Source organism: Drosophila miranda, assembly GCF_003369915.1.
Source record: "Drosophila miranda strain MSH22 chromosome Y unlocalized genomic scaffold, D.miranda_PacBio2.1 Contig_Y2_pilon, whole genome shotgun sequence".
NCBI lineage: Eukaryota > Metazoa > Arthropoda > Insecta > Diptera > Drosophilidae > Drosophila > Drosophila miranda.
The window spans coordinates 11,529,139-11,548,389 of NW_022881614.1; the positions used below are offsets into that span (position 1 = coordinate 11,529,139).

At 43.8% G+C, this 19,251-nt stretch overlaps 1 protein-coding gene across 4 annotated transcripts in view; it reads right to left on the minus strand.

The window, feature by feature from the left end:
• LOC117193624 (uncharacterized protein DDB_G0284459-like) overlaps positions 1 to 19,251 on the minus strand; it is an 87,906-nt gene that overhangs the window by 25,593 nt on the left and 43,062 nt on the right. Inside the window, exons 5-9 of one of the 4 annotated variants that reach the window (XR_004474646.1) lie at positions 13,804 to 13,856; positions 12,897 to 12,966; positions 11,752 to 12,279; positions 10,909 to 11,691; positions 10,420 to 10,847 (exon numbers count right to left, since the gene is read on the minus strand). Coding sequence is in view for 3 of the 4 variants with exons in the window: in XM_033398363.1 (XP_033254254.1) it covers positions 10,587 to 10,847; positions 10,909 to 11,691; positions 11,752 to 12,279; positions 12,897 to 12,966; positions 13,804 to 13,856 (1,695 nt within the window). In the remaining variant the exon portion in view is untranslated. Of the gene's footprint in view, positions 1 to 9,786; positions 10,848 to 10,908; positions 11,692 to 11,751; positions 12,280 to 12,896; positions 12,967 to 13,803; positions 13,857 to 19,251 lie in introns of those variants that run through there. The other 3 variants (XM_033398364.1, XM_033398363.1, XM_033398362.1) reach the window with 3 other exon arrangements.

Genomic DNA, 19,251 nt, shown 5'->3' on the forward strand with positions numbered 1-19,251 from the left:
AGGAAACAAACCGGAGCTTAGGGTGTGCAAAAATAAATACAATATACAATACAAATACAAATACAAATACAATACAAAATACAAATAAATACAAAAGCTAATCAAGACAATTCAAAAATACAAAAAAACCAAAAAAACCAAAGTTTTTAAACAAAACCAACCAAACCAAAACACAAAGAAAGTGAAACTATCAGCTAAACCAAAGAAGGAAGACCCCCAGAAGACCCAGTTAAACAAAGAAATTTAAGAAGGAAGACCCGTTCGAAGACCTGTCAGCCAAATCAAGAAGGAAGCCCCGTTCGAAGATCTGTCAGCCAAACTAAGAAGGACGACCCCTACCGGATAGTTCGTGAGCAAAAGTTGTATTAATAAATATATAAGTTCAATTAGGTTATATTAGATTATAAAAACAAACATATAAGAAAAATTTAAGGTGGATCAACTAACTTAAGATTTTGAAAAACTAAAAATGGTTAACTCACAAACAAGGACCGATCTCACTGCAGATCTGGTCAAACAACTGATAGCTCTTCAAATTTCACAAGTACAGGAGCAAATTGTAAATTTAAAACAACAATTAGAAACTAAATCCGATCAGGTATCAGATTATCAGGCAGAAACAATACACGAGACAATAAAAGATGACACCACATTAAAGGTAATAGAATCCCTACCAATTTTCAATGGTGGATTAAACCAATACGTAGGATGGAGGGAAGCTGCAGAAACTGCAGTGAAGTTATATAAGAAAGGAAGTAAGCAATTGCCTTAACAATTTTGAGAAACAAAATAACAGGACCAGCACATGACGCACTGACCAACCACGGGACAGTTTTAAATTTTGATGCCATACTTTCGCGACTTGACTTTGTTTACAGTGACAAGAGACCAAGTTACATAATAGAACAGGAGTTAAGCGTTCTCCGACAAGGGAACCTTTCAATAATAGATTTCTATAACGAGGTTAACAAGAAAATGACCTTGTTAATAAATAAGACAATACTGACTCACGGAAAGGACAGTGAAATCACGAAAGAATCAAATTAGAAAATTAGAGACAATGCCTTACGCATTTTTGTCACTGGCCTAAACGGCGGCATTGCAGAAATCCTATTTTCATTGAATCCCCCAGATTTACCGAATGCCTTGGCAAAGTTACAGGAATTGCAATCAAATAACATTCGGGCCCAATTTGCCTACCAATTCAGTGGCCCCAGAAATTCAGGGAATAATAACTACAATACATTAAGATTCAACCAACGACAACCAAGGACTAATAGTTCACCATTTGAACAAAAAAAGGATCTTCAGAGGAATAACATGTCATGGGGACAACCCTATTTCTTGGGTAATAGACAACAAAATCAGGCCCCAGAACCAATGGATGTAGACGAATCGATACAAATCAAGAACCGACAGAACAGCAATCAATTCAGGGGAAATAATAATAATAGAAATTATCGGGAGAATACTAACGGTTATTATAGGAGAAATAATAACAATTATAACCAAGCTCAGCATTTTACGGCAAACGTAGTACCGAATAATCAGTCTAACGAAAATCAGGCGCAGAAACGAAAGCCAAACGAAATGTCGGAACAACCGGCTAATAAAGCAATGCGGATAAATAACATTGAGGAGGACCATTTTTTAGATCAGCCCCCGAAGTAGGTCTGCCCTACTTAAAAAGAGTAGATAAAAAAATAAACAAAGAATTAAAAGTTTTGATAGATACGGGTGCAACTTCCTGTTATATAAAAAAGGGAATTAACGAAAATAAAAAAGAATTATCAATTTATAAGAAAGTTGCTACAGTGAAAGGGTTTTCAATAATTAAATATTTCCATAATATAACTATTTTTAACACAAAACAAGTGTTTTATGAAATAGATGGAATGGAGGCAGATTTACTAATAGGATTTAACCTATTAAAGAAAATCGGAACTGTTATTGATACAGGAAAGGGGACTTTAAGTTATAAATATAAATAAAAAAATATTTTGAAGAAGAAAAAGAAATGAAAAGTGATTCAGTAAAGGTAGAAGGAAGTTTATATAGCTTGGGATCAAAAAATCCTGAGCACGCCGACGAAGAATTATCCGTCAATAGTTTGGGATTCAAATATCCTGAACCCGCCGTCGTTGAATTATCCGACATCCAAAGTTTTAATAGTTTGGGATTAAAATATCCTGAGCACGCCGTCGTAGAATTATCCGACACTAAAAGTTCGAATAGTTTGGGATTAAAGAATCCTGAACACGCCGTCGTTGAATTATCCGACAATGAACAATTTAAAAGTTTGGGATGCAAAAATCCTGAACGCGCCGTCGTAGAAATATCCGACATTCAAAATGATGCAAATTCTGAATTGACAAAAATGAAACTGTATAACACAATAACCTACAAAGAGGACAATTTAGAAAATCTCAGAGAGAAAATGGTATCTATCATCGAAGAAGACCATGCCAATATAAATTTACAGTTACCGTTCAGAACGGATATAAAAGGAGAGATTAACACTGAACATGATAGACCGGTATATGGCAAGCAGTATCCATACGCTTATTCGGTTAACGATTTCGTTAATAACGAAATAAGTAAAATGTTAGATGAAGGTATAATCAGACCTAGTAAAAGCTCATATAATTCACCGGTAATAGTAGTACCAAAGAAGGGAGTAAATGAGGACGGAACTCCTAAACATAGATTAGTAATAGACTTTAAGAAACTTAATGAAAACACCATACCGGATAGATACCCTATGCAAGATCCTTCAGTAATCCTTGCCAATTTAGGTAAGGCAAAGTATTTCTCGGCCATTGATTTAGAGTCAGGTTTCTATCAGATTTTAATGAGGGAATCAGATATTGAAAAAACATCTTTTTCCATAAATAACGGCAAATATGAATTTCTAAGAATGCCTATGGGATTGACGAACGCTCCCAGAATTTTCCAAAGGGCAATGGACGATATACTTAGAGATATACTTAGAGAGTTGGGAAAACTTGTCACGTCTATATGGACGATATAATAATATTTTCAAAAACTATAGAACAACATTATAAAGATCTAATTCATATAATACAGATATTGCAAAACGCTAACATGAAAATTTCCATAGAAAAGTATAAATTCTTTCAATTGGAAACCAAATTTCTGGGATACATTGTTTCCCAAAATATCATTAAAACAGATCCAGACAAAATCTCCACAATACAAAACTATCCAATTCCTAAAAATATCAGAGAGCTACATAGCTTCTTAGGACTAACAGGGTATTACAGAAAATTTGTCCGAAATTATGCTACAATTGCCAAACCATTAACAAAATATCTGAGTGGAGTAAATGGGAAAGTTTCACGAAGGGCATCCAAGAAAACATTAATACAGCTGGATGAACCAGCAATGGGAGCATTTAATAATTTAAAGGACAGTTTAATAGCACATATTGAATTAGTACAACCAGATTACAATATAAAATTCACATTAACCACAGATGCATCGGACATAGCAATAGGTGCAGTTTTGTCGCAAGATGGGAATCCCATAACATTTATTTCTAAAACTTTAAGTAAAACCGAGCAATTATATGCTACTAATAAAAAGGAATTATTAGCTATTGTATGGGCATTAAAAAATTTGCGAAATTATTTATACGGAGTGAGTGGAATTGAAATACATACAGATCACCAACCTTTGTCCTTTGCAATGTCGCAAAAAAATCCAAAAATTGAAATGAATCGTTGGTATTACTTCAGAGAAAGTTTCACACCAAAAATCATTTATAAGCCAGGCTCAACTAACGTAGTAGTGGACGCTTTATCTCGGATTAAAATAAATCATATGACAGATAGTGATGTCGACCAGACAGAATCAGAATCAGACATAAATACTCAGCATTCAGCAGAGAGTAGTTTTGAAAACGTCATTCAAGAGACTAGCAAGCCTCTAAACCAATTTAGACAGCAGCTACTATTAGCGCAAGGGAGATTCACAGTTCATGAATTTGATACGGTAGACAATCTGCTAATCATTTTAAAAGAATTTATTCAGCCTCACTTAACCACAGGAATACACTGCACTTTAGAAGATTTATACCTTATCCAAAATAAGCTAAAGGAAAACTTCATAAATAAATTTCTCTTCACGAGAAAGTTCCTCCAAGATGTAGTAAGTTCAGAAGATAAAGCTATAATTATAGAAGAAACACATTGCAGAGCCCATAGAGGACTAGACGAAAATTACAAACAAATAACTAAGCTGTATTATTGGCCAAACCTGCACAAAAAATTAAAAGAATATATAAAAAATTGTGAGATCTGTAACAAAAACAAATATCACAGACACCCTGTAAAAATTCCAATTGGGGAAGCTCCCATTCCAGCAAAAGAAGGAGATCAATTACACTTAGACATATACTATGCCCAAAACCTAACATTCATAACTTGTATAGATTCTTATTCCATATACTTGGTAGTCAAGGAAATTCAAAGTAAATTAAACATTGAAAATAAGGTAATGGAAATTTTGTAACACTTTCCGTTAGCAACATCTTTAATGACTGACAACAAACCAAGCTTTACTTCAGCACAATTTAGATCATTCATACAGAGAAGTAACTTAACTATTTATTATGCTGATCCCAGACACAGCACCTCAAATGGTCAGGTAGAAAGGGTACATTCCACACTAACAGAAATAGCGCGGTGCATCAAGGATGAACTAAATCTAACAGATTATTCAGAAATAATAATAAGGGCGGCACTGAAATATAACCTGACGATACATTCAACGACCAATCAAATGCCATATGACATATTGTATAACAAAATAGAACACAAGCATAATCCAATATTACTTAAGGAAGCTCAGACCAAAATGCTTAAGCTACATAACAAAGGTAGAAGAGAAAAAGATTATAAAATAGGAGAAGTAGTTTATGAAAAGAAATTCGGGGAAAGAAATAAACTTCAATCCCGATACAAAAAGCAGGTAGTTAAGGAAAATCGACCGAATAAAATTATAATCAACAATAGAAACAGAATTATACATGAAGATAACATCAAATATTAAATATTTTTTTTTTTCCAGAAAATGTATGCGAATTTACTAATACTGACTTTTGTTATATTGACGACTTCGGAAGTAATTGACTATGCGCATAGTGACTATCTATTGCTCAAAGACGACAGAGACGTTTACACTTATGAAACATACAAATTACTTTTCCATATTACTAATTTGAGTTTTTATAGAGAGATAATTGATAAAGAATCCAAATATGTCAACAAATCAATTAATTCAGACGATGAGTGGGAAATATCAATGGACTTAAGTCTATTAAAATTAATGATTTCAGAATTAGTTCCAAAACGGAATGAAAGGGGAATAAATGAATTAGGTACCATTTGGAAATGGATAGCAGGCAGCCCTGATCATGACGACTTTTTGAAAATACAAAATAAAGTAAATGAATTAACTGAAAATAATAATAAAAAAATGTAATAAATTCCAAATTTTTCAAAGAAATTGAATTGCTATCAAATTCATTAAAAAATGTCATCTTCAATGAAGAAACGATACTGAAAAAGCATCGTTTAAAATTAATAACTTTTGACCTACTAAATTTAGTTGATACCATAACCCTCTTAAAAGTAAACATTTTCAATACAAAAATTTTAAATAAAAACGAATTAGAGGACATTTATAAGCATGAAAAACATCCTGTTGAACTGTCTGATCTGCTGGACATTGCAACGGTTAAAATAATTCGAAATGCTGATTTAATAATCATTTACATAAAATATCCTCAAATTAAAGATATTTGCAAGTTTTACCATGCAAGAGCCATCTCACAAAATGATGGAATGTTAGTTATAAGTGAAAAAGTTTGTGAATTTAAGGAGAAATACTATTTAATGAATAATTTTAAAAGTGAAACTTTTAACAATTACGCACAAATAAATTTAAAGAAGACCTGTTTCACCAATTTACTTAATGGCTTTAAAGCCAACTGCACTAAAAAAAGGGAAAAAAACAAAGAAATAGACATCATTCAGGATGGTGCCATATTAGTTTCAGGCAAAAATATCGTTGACAATACTACTTTGTTAGGATCGTATCTCCTTATATTCAACAACACAATTGTAATAAATAATATAACCCACATAAATGATAAATGTAAAATTCTAAGATATATATCGCATCATAGATATAGCGATTTTGAATTAGTTGATTATATACAATCGAATGATAAGCAATTTTCTTTTGATAATGTTAATATTTTAAATCCCCTTATAACATTAGGTAATACGGCCTTACCATTAACAACATTATTCTTAATCATTTTGATATCGATAATGTTATTTTACTTCGGCTATAAATTAGCCAAGTTTGTACTTATTAAATCAATAAGAATACCGTCAGAAGAAATAGTGGAAAGCAACATTCAAATACTGTCAGAAGAAATTAGAGCTCTATCAGAACTTCAAAATGTATCGGGACGAAACATTTAAGAATGGGGGGAGTTAACGTACCCAATTCTATTGAGCTCTTATACGAGTTGTAAACAATCTTTGGCTTTCCAAAACGAAAACAATTTCAATCTTGGGCCTCCGCCTAAATTGATTTCTAAGATGTACAATCTCAAGGGCTCCCGCCGCAATCCCAACCTTTGACACTCGCCTAAATGGAAAACGAATGTTTGCCCACACCCGGCTTCTCATAAACAATCTCACTCCCGGCTTTCTGCAGATCCTGCACTTTAGGCATTTTACAGTTCTCTCTTTGGATGACGAAATCCAATACTCGGGATGGCGAAATCAATTGAAATGTTTATAGAAAAACTATTCCCGAAAGGGATCAACGATGCAAAGATCAGAAAGTTCAAGTCAGTCTTGATCCAGAAGCGACACCGCAAAGTCGAGCTAAAAATTAAGATCGCGCAAACCCTTTGTCCGGAATCCTTTGTGACCCTCTACTTAAATCTATATCAGTGAAGTTAGAAGTAAAATAAAAACTTTTTAAAAACACAATCCGCTACCGCAGTTATTTAATTTGCACACCACTGCCAGTGGGGAAGCACTGACACCAACGAAAGGGGTGAGTACCTTTTTAACTATTTACTGACCACTCAGATGGTCCTTTTAAATAGGGGGAGTGATCCCACCTTCATTATCAAAAACCGCAAGGAGGTCTTGGACCTCACACTTGCCTCTCATGAGTTACACGGGAACATCGTATCCTGGAGGGTCCTGGAAGAGCACTCCTTCTCGGACCACAGGTACGTGGAAACCATATTCTCTTTTTCACTACCGAGACCAGCTCAATTTCGGAACCTTAGGCGGACAAACTGGGCTCGGTACTCAGACCACCTCTGTCGTGTTCTCCCTGAGACTCCACCTGAGGAGGAGATCTCCAGGGAAGCCACGACTCATCTTGTTAAACTATTTACCGACGCCTGCAATGAGGCGCTCGATAAATCCTGCCCCTCTAGCAAGAGCAGAGGCCGGAAGAAACCGGAATGGTGGAATCCGAAACTGAGGGAACTCCGGAAAGCCTCCCGAAGACTCTTCAATAAAGCTAAGGCTGAAAACGCTGAGCAGAACTGGGCCGATTACAAGGCCAGTCTGTCAGTTTACAATAAAGAACTGAGGAAAGCCAAACGCGCCTCATGGCGTAAGTTCTGTAGCGACATTGAGAATAACTCGGAAGCCTCGCGCTTGCGCAAAGTTCTCTCGAAGACTACACCCACTCTGGGCTACCTGAAGAACGCCGACCAATCATGGACAACGTCCAGCAATGAGTCGCTAAATCTTCTCCTTAACACCCACTTTCCCGGCTGCGATGAAAACAGACCACACTACATCGCGGCTCCCTCCGTTGCCTCAAGTGATATCATGAACCTGCTAAGCCAGGAGAACATTTCCTGGGCAATAAAATGTTTAAACCATACAAATCCGCGGGACCAGATGGCATCATCCCTGCCCAGCTGATTCACGCTGGACCTAGACACTAATTGGCTCAAGGGGATATACGAGGGAATCTTCTCCCATGGATATATCCCGGAAACCTGGCTTCATACCAAAGTCGTCTTCATCCCCAAGGCAGGCAAGCCCTCGCACACTGCCCCCAAAGATTTCAGACCCATAAGTCTATCGTCCTTCCTTCTGAAGACGATGGAACGGCTTTTGGGGATGCATCTCACGGTAAATATTCCGCCTAGTCTATTCTCAGACTCCCAGCATGCCTATCGGAAAGGAAGATCCACCGAAACGGCCCTACACACGATCACATCGATCATAGAAGCGTCCCTCAACTGTAAGGAGTACACCCTGGTAGACTTCCTCGACATAGAAGGCGCCTTTAATAACATCCTCCCGACCGCCATCACGGGTGCACTGACGGACCTGGGGGTTGAGTAAAACGGAACTGGTGCTCTTCACTAGGAAGTACAAAGTTCCGGCACTGATTCCCCCAAGACTATGTGGGGAAGCGCTAATCTTCAGCAACAACGCCAAGTATCTTGGTCTAATCCTCGATAGAAAGCTCGATTGGAAATTGAGCATAGAGGATAGAGTAAAGAAGGCCACAGTAGCCCTCTATACTTGCAGGCAAGCCATCGGACTAATGACCCCCTATATAGTTCGGTGGCTTTACACCACCATCACCGACCGATCATGCTCTATGGAGCGGTAGTATGGTGGCCAGCCTTAGACAAAAGGACATGCCTCAATAAACTCAGCAGAGTTCAACGCATGGCAGAGCTATGCATAACTGGCGGGCTACGCACTACTCCAGGGGAAGCCCTGGATACTGTGCTGGACCTCCTCCCCATAGATCTCATGGGAAAGAAAGTGGCAACACTTTCCGCACTCAGAATGAGAGAAGCCAGACTGTGGAAAGCGTCCGCGGTTGGGCACTCGGGAATCCTGACGAGACACCCGCAATTACCAGAGAGGACAGATTATTGGTTCCCTAGTGATCACCTCTCGACGCCTTACCAGGTATCAATCCCACTTAGGGAGGACTGGATGATGGGCGAACCAGGACCCGCAAATGCGGTTCACTTCTACACTGATGGCTCAAAGTTAGACGGCCGCGTGGGAGGCGGAGTCTACTGCAGCGAGCTGAAAATCAGTCATTGCTTCAGGCTCCCGGACCACTGCAGTGTGTTCCAAGCGGAGGTTGTAGCCATCAAGGAGGCCATTTCCATCGTCTCCAAACTACTTCTAGACACGCACTTAGTGTGCGTTTTCTCGGACAGCCAAGCAGCTATTAAAGCTCTAGGCTCAATATCGTCGAACTCAGCGACTGTAAATGACTGCCGCAGGTCTCTGCACGAGATCGCAGATCAGTTAGACATCTTCCTTATATGGGTCCCAGGCCACAGGGACATCGAGGGGAACGACGCCGCCGACGAGCTAGCAAGGCAGGGTACTACAATTCCTCTCCTTATGGAGAGGGAGCAGGTAGCGATGCCTCTGGCTACGTGCAGGCTCCTCACGCACGAATTGTTCGAGCAAAATGCCAATAGGAGATGGCAGCAAACCGTTTCCTGTAAAATCTCAAGATTGATATGGCCATATCGATCGAAGAAGCGCTCAGCCGAGCTGTATAGGCTCAGCAGAGCACAGTGCTCTGCAGTTACTCGAGCCATTACGGGACACTGGCAGATTGGCACTCATGCCTCTAGACTGTCAATCTCTCATAACGACTTCTGCAGGAGTTGTCGCGACGAGGAAGAGGAGGAATCGGTCCCCCACTTCTTCTGCCACTGCCCGGCCCTTGGAAATCGTCGTCTTCGTATTCTCGGGGCCGCTATCCTCACAGACGAAATCAAACCGGGGACCTTGTCCAGATTCATCCAAGCCTCCGGATGGGACTGCCCTTAATTTGCAACAGCCTGTTTCTCCACGGTTTTTAGGCACTGGGAAGGGGCACACGCCCATGCGGCACCACAACGGACCTTCTACAGGTCCAAGTGAGCTTGGGAGGGTTTCAACACTCCCCCAGGCTACCGCCTGAACCTAACCTAACCTAACCTAATGTTGATAACCAGGTCTACAAATGCCTACTGCGAATACACTCGATTTGTGCGGAAGACTACGGTTTTAGTTCATCTAATAGTATGGTAGTAGTTTGAATGGCTCTTTGCCAGCGACAAAGATCCTACACTCATCGTACTGAATGCCATATGCAGTATGTATAATAGTTAGTACAACTTATAGCCCGATTCGGAGGCTGCAACCGCGATGCTCTACAAAATACAGGACATAGAGCAGGGCGAGCCATCAGGGCAGGGCATCTCTAGTGTGGGGGGCCTCTAATTGGGGAAACAGTTGGCAGTGCTGCCGCTTACAAAGTAAAACATTTTCAAAAAATCTACAATATACAATACATAAATACTCGTATTCTTACATATAAAACTCGCTGCTGGCTATCCTCTACACTCTTACGTTCTTCCTCTGTGTTTTGTTTTTTGTTTGTTTGTTTGAATATATCACAATTTAGTCTTTTTAATCTTTGAATATTTGTTTGCTTGACGATTATTCATTTGAGGTTTAACGGCGACGCCAATCCGCCACTTAGCTCGCATAGGATCGCCGCACAGGAACTGGCGGAGGAATTTTCGATTTGGGCTGCTGCTGTCCTGAGGGTCTTGGCTGCTGCTGCTGCTTTTGTTGTTGTTGGGGCGACTGTGGCGAAGGAGACGAAGACGAAGGCGAGGGCGAGGATGACGACACCGACGAGGTGGAGGACGTCGATGAATTGATGCTCGGTGGAATTCTGGTGGGCACCGCCTTGGGCAGGCAGCTCTTTGGCAGCTCCGTTGACTTGGCTTGCTTCTGGAAATACGTCGCAGATTAGGATACGGATACACATTCTGGGGTCTGCAGATGTACTCACCTTCTTTGGGGATGCAGCTGCTGGTATCTGCACCGGGGACGTCACCCGCTTCCAACCATTGCTCCGGCGCCAAGGACTCGATGTCGCCGGCGCGGAAAATTGGCGGTTCAGAATTCTCTCCTTCAGCTTGGACACGATCGCCGGTGACGGGGGCGCTGCCTCTTTGGCAATTTTTGTCATCAGGGCACAGCTGATGCTGTCGCTGCGCACCACCGTGGACTCCAGCTCGCGACGCTGATTGTGGCGCAGGATGCAGCTGGGCTCCTGATCCTCCAGCACGGACTTGGACTTTACCAGCACATGGGGCGGGCGTCGCAGCTCGCTCTTGATGATCTGCGCTATGCATTGCTGCTCATTGAGGGGCTGCAAAGGCGTGGCGCTCATGATCAGCGGCACGTCCTCGATCTCGATGTCTCTGACGCGGCGCCGGCACTCGTCAATGACCGCGTAGTCAGGCTCTTCCTCCTTCTCCTGATGCGACTCCGTCGGCGGCGGCGGGTGGCTGATCGAGTTTTCTTCCGTTTCGCTGGAGGAGCAGCTCGTCAGCTGTGCCCGTCCCGCCGCGCTGGGCGTGGGACTGGTGGCGGCCCGGGCCGTGTGTGCCGCTTGGCTCTCGGACATGCTCGAGTCTGCCTCATCCTCGTCATCCTCGTCCTGGTCGTCCGTCTCGCCCTCGAGGTAGGAGTAGAGGCTGCGCGACGAATTGGAGCGGATGTTGACCAGCTTGTAGAAGTCGTTGGTGAAGTCCGTGCAGGCCACCTCTTCATCCTCCGAGTAGACAATCTGAAACAGAGAGATCCTTGCTGAAACCCAGTCTAAGAAAAGAAAGCCTCTTCCGCTCACCTTTTGCTGCAGCAGTTGTGCAATGCCGTCGGCAACGGAGTCCGTCTCGACGGTGGTCGAGTTGATGAAGTCACTCGAGGGCCAGAGCCAGTCGTGGTCGCGCTTCCTTCGTTGATGCTGCTGGTGGTGCTCCCGCTCGTCGTCGAATGTCATCACAGCCAGCTCTTCCTGCGACATGCTCCAGTCCTCCATTTCCGTTGAGCAGGGCTCCGGCGGCAGTAACCACTGCTCGGGCTCCTCGGGCAGATCCTCCAGGTGGCCGTTCGACGGCTGCGGCTGGCCACTGCTCATCGTGCAGTAGCCCTCGTCCCGCCCCTTCACCGGACTGGCGGACAGCGCCTCCAGATCCCGTACACGGCCCTTCAGCATGCTCACCTCCTCGCGCAGATTGTCCTCGGCCACAATGGCGTCCACCACCTTGCGCATCACGTCGTCCAAGCAGTGCTCGTACTGCCGGATGCGGGTGAGCAGCGACCGGTTCTCCTGCTGCATGGAGTGCAGCAGACTCTCCTGGCGGGCGAAGCGCGTCTGCAATAGGAATCAATGCAAACAATGGATCAAGTGTGTGTCTGCAACAGTGGAGACCTTCAGCCATGTGCCACCCAATGACAGCTGCATGGGCGCCCCGCACTCTTGACGAGGGTCACAGACGACGGCGACGGCGTCATCATTAGATGGCTTTACAAAATTGGGTTAGGCTCAGATCCGATTGTTTTGGAGCGAGACGCAAATGAGATTGCCAGAAGTTAACGACTCAAAGGGAAAGGGAAAGGAATCTCCATCTGCCCCACTACCTCTGCGTACCTCCTGCCCCCGGCTCAATGAAGCGTCCCTAATGCCAGCGCGCGTTCAATCAATTCCGGCAAAAAGTGCGCCCAGGCCAGACCAGGCCGGGCCAGAAGCAATTTTTAGCTCCCATCTTCCTGCTCCACGGATAAGAGACAATTTGTATGCGCCGGAATGGGAGCAAGGGGAGAGATTTTGTTCTTAAAAATGAATTTATGCGTTTATTTATGACTCGGGAACTCCTCTCCGCGCTGCAGAGGGAGACTCGACTCGACTCTCGCTGTGCAAATTGATTTTCCACATGCTGTGTAGACAGCTATCCCCGCTGCGCCCCCTCTGAACTAGGGACCCATACATACCTGCAGTGCCTTGTGATCCCGACATGTCTGCATTTGTTTGCGCTCTTTGGATTTCATAATGCGATTCATGCTGCAGGTATGAGCGAGAGAGAGAGAGCAGGCGAGTGTGGAGTGGTGTGTTGTGGTGTAGAGATGCGAGAGCAAGTGAAAACGGAAAAGAATAAGAAAAGACAAATATAGAAATAATGAAAGCGAATTGCTAAAAATCAACGGAATCTGTGTACTCGTAGGTGTGTGTGTGTCTGTGTGAGTGTGTGTGTAACAGTTAATGTTGTCTACCAAGGAGAGAGACGCACAGGCTAGAACCAGAGTTATGTAAGCTCAAATCTGAATAGCGGTAATTACACTTGGGCCGCGGAATGGAAGGAGGAGGAGGTGGGTGCGGAGGGTTCGCTGTGATTGATGCGTTCGCCGCCAGTAAGTGTTTCCTGCTGCTTCCCTTTCTTTTCTCCTTCTTCGTTTTTGTGTTCTTCTTGCGCTCCTTGGCTCCTCTGCTCTGGCAATTTGGAAAATTGCATTTTAGGTGCCGTTAGCTCTCGGGCCGGCCGGCGGGTCGTTCGCTGTGCGTAATGGCGCTGTCCTGGCCAGGAGGCGGAGGCGTGGCTAGTCACGAGTATGAATTATTTACGTAGTTTTTGCCAAAAGCAGTGCAAAAACTATTCCCGAATTGCATAATGGCCGCGAAAGGGTGTCTGGCGGGCAAATTAAATAAATATGTATTTTGCTAGTCATTTATTGTATAATGGAAGGCATAAGAAGGCATTCAAGCATTGTGTTTAAGTAACGGAACTATTATCGCTCTCTCTATGTCTCCTGCTAGTACTGGTTCTCACATTAACACAAGCACAAACACACACACAGTTACGGTCCTTATCGTGATTAACAATTTAGCTTGTATGACACTTACTTCTCAATTTGCTCGCGCAATTCCTTCTCGAACGTTGGCGACCCGCATTGGCTCTGGAAAAATTACATTTGTGGTGGAGGGAGGCAGGGGCAAAATGAAACGAGAAAAAGTTGAAAAAACATTATATGAAAAGCAAAAGAAATTAAACACAATAAATTAGGGCACTTTGTGACGATTAAGAGCGACAATTTAATTGTCCATATCACAGTGTCAATCAGCCCCGTTTACAAGCTAAATTGGAAAGCGACAAAGGAACAGATCAAACGAACAGGGGAGGGCCTGGCCACGGCGACGGCGACGGCGACAGGCCATGGCCCATGGACAGGCATTAGAAACACATTCTGATGCATTCAGCACCATAAATCACCAGAGTCAACAACTGGCTCCGTCTGCACCCCGTAGCCCCAGCCACAGCTCCATCTCTGCCTTCGTTTGGGGGCACTTTTGGCGTGAACTGTAATCGATAACAAATTACATCACGACGATCTCATCTGTGTGACGTGACGATTACTCAGACACACACCACTCGTAGAAGGAGAGCGGGGTGGGGTGGTGTGCTTGATATAAATCGCTGGCTTAGTGCAAACATAATGAATGACAACAAGAACAACTACAGTTTCAAGTGTAAACAAAGCGGAATACTTATTATTGAAGTGTCATTGCAAACGCAAGACGGAGATTGGAGCACGAGATAGACACTAGAAGACGAGCGTGAGACGGGTGTTACATGTACATATGTATGTATATCATGCCCACACGAAATTGAGCCCGTGCCCATCTCCAATCGCCATTATCTATGGGATAACGATTGTACAAGCAGCACTTCGATTTCGATGTTTGCTTAGCCGAGAGTGTATTTGTCTCAACGACTTCCCAAAGAGAAAAGGTGAGAAGGGCTGAAGGGCTGAAGAGCAGGGCAGGGCAGGGCTATTAATAAATTTGATTATTCATAAGAAATTCCCAGATTCTTCCAATTCCCGAGAAGCATACAGAACTCCAATCTCACATTCCTTGGACATGCTGCAAGTCGTTTGTTGTTCGCCCTAATATCTATGGAAATATTTCTAAAATGCTTTCATCTGCAGCTTTGGTTCGGGGTGGGGGAGTTGTAATAAAACACTCCAGGGGGCAGGGGCAGGAGATCGACGATAAAACGCAGCAGCACGCGCCATTCGCCCACCCACCCCGACTTCTGCTGCCCAGAATTACAATTATATGCAATAATTTTTATTAATTCGCTTTCATGGAAGAGCCGACGAGTCCCAATAGGAAAATGTGGCCCGCCCCCCTTAAACATTATTTGGAGCAACAGCAGGCGGCAGTCGGCTCCCAGCTCCCGGCCAGACTGATTGCCGTCCTCGGGCGCCACTTGTCCCAGCCAAAGCCAAATGGCAGGGGAATGATGAACGTGTTAATATAATTAGAGGGCCAAAACGGTTGGGCCACTCTCTAAGCCTCTCCGTCTCTCTCTCCGTCTCTTTCTCTCTCTCTGTTCTCCCCACCCAAGACGCTATTTTGGGCAACTGGTGCGCCTGTCGGCAGCTGTCGGCTACTGCACCCATCGCCCCCCACGTCCCCACCCCGCACCATCGCATTTCCCATTCAAGAGGCGACGCGCATAAATATTCATTGTGAATTTTGCTCATAAAAGTGATGGAAGAAGGAGGAGGAGTGGGCTCTGGAGGAGCGCTGAGTGGGGAGGGACAGAGGACAAACGGTGCCGACAGCGGTGCTTATTGATGAAGTTATAAAATCAAGCATGAATTTTTTATTAATTAAGGGAAAAGGAAGAAACCATGGATACGATACTTTGAGTTTCAAACGAAACTCTGCATAAATTTCAGTTAGCGTAAGGCCCACAACGAGGGTGGCCCAAGAGTGATTCGGGGTGAACCCCCAGCGTAATCCCCCGGACCCAAAACAGAAATTAACCAAACAAATCCCGGCAACATGTTGCACCCGGAGTCGTGGGATAAAAAGCGAGCCAACGGACTACAGAGGGTTGCACATCATACGGCCATTTGCACCCGCAAACGCACTTCCGTAAGACGTAACGTTGGTCCCATCCATCCATCCATCCATCCATCCACCCACCCGGGACAACATCCCTTGTCCTGTCGTGTGGGGGGAGTTTATCAAAGTGAAATTCCTCGCTTGACTGTGTCTTCAGATGGATGGGACACAGACAGGGGAGAGAAATATGAACACGCTTATTATTAATTAACATGCAGATTGAGCAGCGGCTGGACGAATAGCATCCTTCCCTCCCATCCCACCACATCCCAGAATGTCAGCCCAAAAGCATCCCAATCCGAAGAATCGATTCTTACCATTCTTGTCCCAGGTCGCTTCTGTTGCTATTATACAGGAAGTACCATTCCAAATGGGATTATTCCGATGATTGTTGTTCTTGCTGCTTGTTTAATTCAAGCACAAACTTTCGAGACCACAAAAGCGTAAAAATAATAGAAAAGTGGAATATGACTGTAGGTCCTCCAACCAGACACCAGCCAAGCACTGGCACGGACAGCGTCTGGCCGGGTAGTGGCTGTCCCCTGTTCGACAAAGCGTAACTCAAATTAGAAGAAAGGATATAATTTCCAGGAACGACACAGAACAACACAGCAAACAAAAGCGGAGCATTTTTGACGTATTACTCCGAATACGACTACGAATTGGCCGTTTTTAATTTAATGAACCGCGACGGAAGAGGGGATAGCGACAGACAGACAGTCGTCCCCCTGCTGGCTCTTCCATGGGACGGGTAAGCAAGAAAACAAACATTCTGCAGATGTGCGAGGGGCAGACCGACCAAGCCCGCAACTCTGGACTCGGCGGCTCTGTTCCTAGGGGGGATGCGATCCATTCAAATTGGGAATTTTTTCGACTGCTGCTTCAAATGCAAACACTAAAACGTCACTTGAGAGAGCGGGGGAGAGAGAGAGAGAGTGTGAGTGAAGCTTCCACTTTCCACTCCTTCCACAAAAGTTTCGCGAAAAATTAATTGCACTGCACTTTTTTGTCAAGGGCTTTTGGTACACAACAGAGCGTGACGGCGTGGGGAGAAGGGTGGGGGCAGAGGTGGCGAAAGAGACCCCTTCTTCGAGTATATAGAGCTCTGCATAGTGGTGGTAGTTTCCACACATTCATATTTCGTATTTTTCGGCCGGTTTGAGGGGGCGTAGTACATATGAATCATCATCAGCCAAGTGGGGTTTAAAAAACACACCGAGGGTCCTGCAGGTCAAACCCATTTTGGGGTAGTATGCGAAAGGGTGGATTTTTAGAGAATTAATGGGCATTAATAAGTATATGCAACAATATAACACAACACTAGGGCTGACCTACCCTAAAGATTGTTATGTACCATGCATATACTTGTATACAGGTCCCGGTATATAACCATCTCTCCAGTGGGCTGCTTGCCAATGCAGCGGCGCACCAATGCCTTCATTTCCGTCTGAGTAAACCATCAAACGTTTGCGACAGAATTATTAGCAATTCAAGTTGGACGACAAACGCGAATCATGGCGATATTCCTGATGATGATGATGATGATGATGATGATGGAGGAGTAGGAAGAGGGGTACCACACGCTGATGTTGATGTTGATAATAAAAAGCTCATGCTGGGTACTCTTGCCACGCCTTCGGCTCCACCTCCTCCTCTAACTCGAACTCCTTTCGCACTCCCTCTTCTCGTACTCCTGGTACTTGCGAAAAGCTCTTGTAAACGACCAAGTGCCACTCAAGTGCCACGCCCCCATCCCCGACAGTTCACAGTTTTTCTGCCTGTTCGTTCTCTTTATTCTATTCTATTCAATGCTCTTGCTCTCTACTTCTTTTTCTTCTTCCCCTTCCTCCCTTCCACTCTTCTCAAGAGGAATGCAATGGAGCTTATTAAAGCGCAGATTTCTCGTAGGGCAGAGTGACAGGGACAGCAAACGAGCGAGCAAGCGAGATGGATGAAGGCCTGGCATTGGAATTAAAAATTGAGCACGTGCTTTCGCAGCGAAAGCTCTTCATTGTTGACCTGACAATGAATACCCCCCACCAGCCACCCTTTTCGAGCTGCCTCCTCACAAAGGGGGCATGCCTGGGCATACCACTTTCGGGGACTTCAGGGATACCCTGGTTCCATTAATCAGCCTTTCATTAGCAAAAGCCAGATTTGGATGAATGTTGGCCCCATCGCCATTGATTAAAGACAAACCACAAGCGGAGACAAACAGAAATGCCATTCGTTTACATTTCGTCATCTGTTTTGCCAACATTTCATACAAAACTTCAAATATAAATATTTGAGGGCTAGCTGCAAGTGTGGCAGGACAGGACCGAAGGGATTAAGTGTCGTGTCTCCCCGTGGCATGTCCTTCCAGCACTCGACACGAGGCCCTTCCTGCTGTTGTAACCAAATACTCGTTCAACGCAGAAATAACAAGACCAACAACAGAGAAAGGTATGTACATATGTACCATATGTATGTATTTTTCAGTAGTTGAAGCTTTAGATACATACCCTCAAGGATTTATTTGTATGCACCGATTACAGTAGGGTACAAATTTACCATAAGCGAGTTGCACAAACGGAGAAGCAGGGGATCAATATATCATACATCATTCGATTGAAACTTCTTTCAACGAGTTGCCAACATCTAGGAATGAGAATAATACCCTACTTCTGAAGTATTTCGAAAAGAAACACGGCAACAAGAGCAACTGTCAGCAATTTGATAAGGGTAGAAAGCGACAGAAAAAGAGAACCGAAGCTCCGGAGACCTAGGCAACAATACGGATAATCCCTGGGACTGCAATGGGAGTGGAGTGGAGCTTTTCCATCAATTAGATGACAATAATCCAAGTCATTTTCTGTTCCTTCTGCTTTGGACTGGACTGGGCTGGGCTTTGGCGAATCAATTACATTTCCGATTCGCAAATAATTCACTAAAGTAAATGCTCTCCTCTCCCACTCTCTGAGGCTATCCCTCAAATTAGAAACAGATGATGATGATGATGAGAATAGGGAGAGGCATGCCGAATCAGGAGATGGATATTCATTGAATCGTGCCATTTATTGCCTGCCACATGGCCACTGCCTCGTCTGCTTTTTGCTTTCTGCTGCCTGATGCTACTTCTACTTCACGGGCTTCTGGTTCGACTTGGCCAATTCTGCAGCATTCACACTTTTGGTGTCTCGACCTGTCAATGGATGCCACTCCCCTTGGGCTCCTTCGCTCCATCTCTCTATCGCCAATAACAATAAAGAACACACACACACACACACACATACACTCTCGGTGGCAGGGGAATCTGACTAAACCAAAGGACAGTGGCAATGGCTCCACAGCTGAGTGGGGGAGCAGTGGCAGCGTCTGTGGCCGTGGAAGGGGCAGCATAGCATAGTTAATCGTTATTTACAGACAGATAAAGTGCAGAAATATTGCCACAAA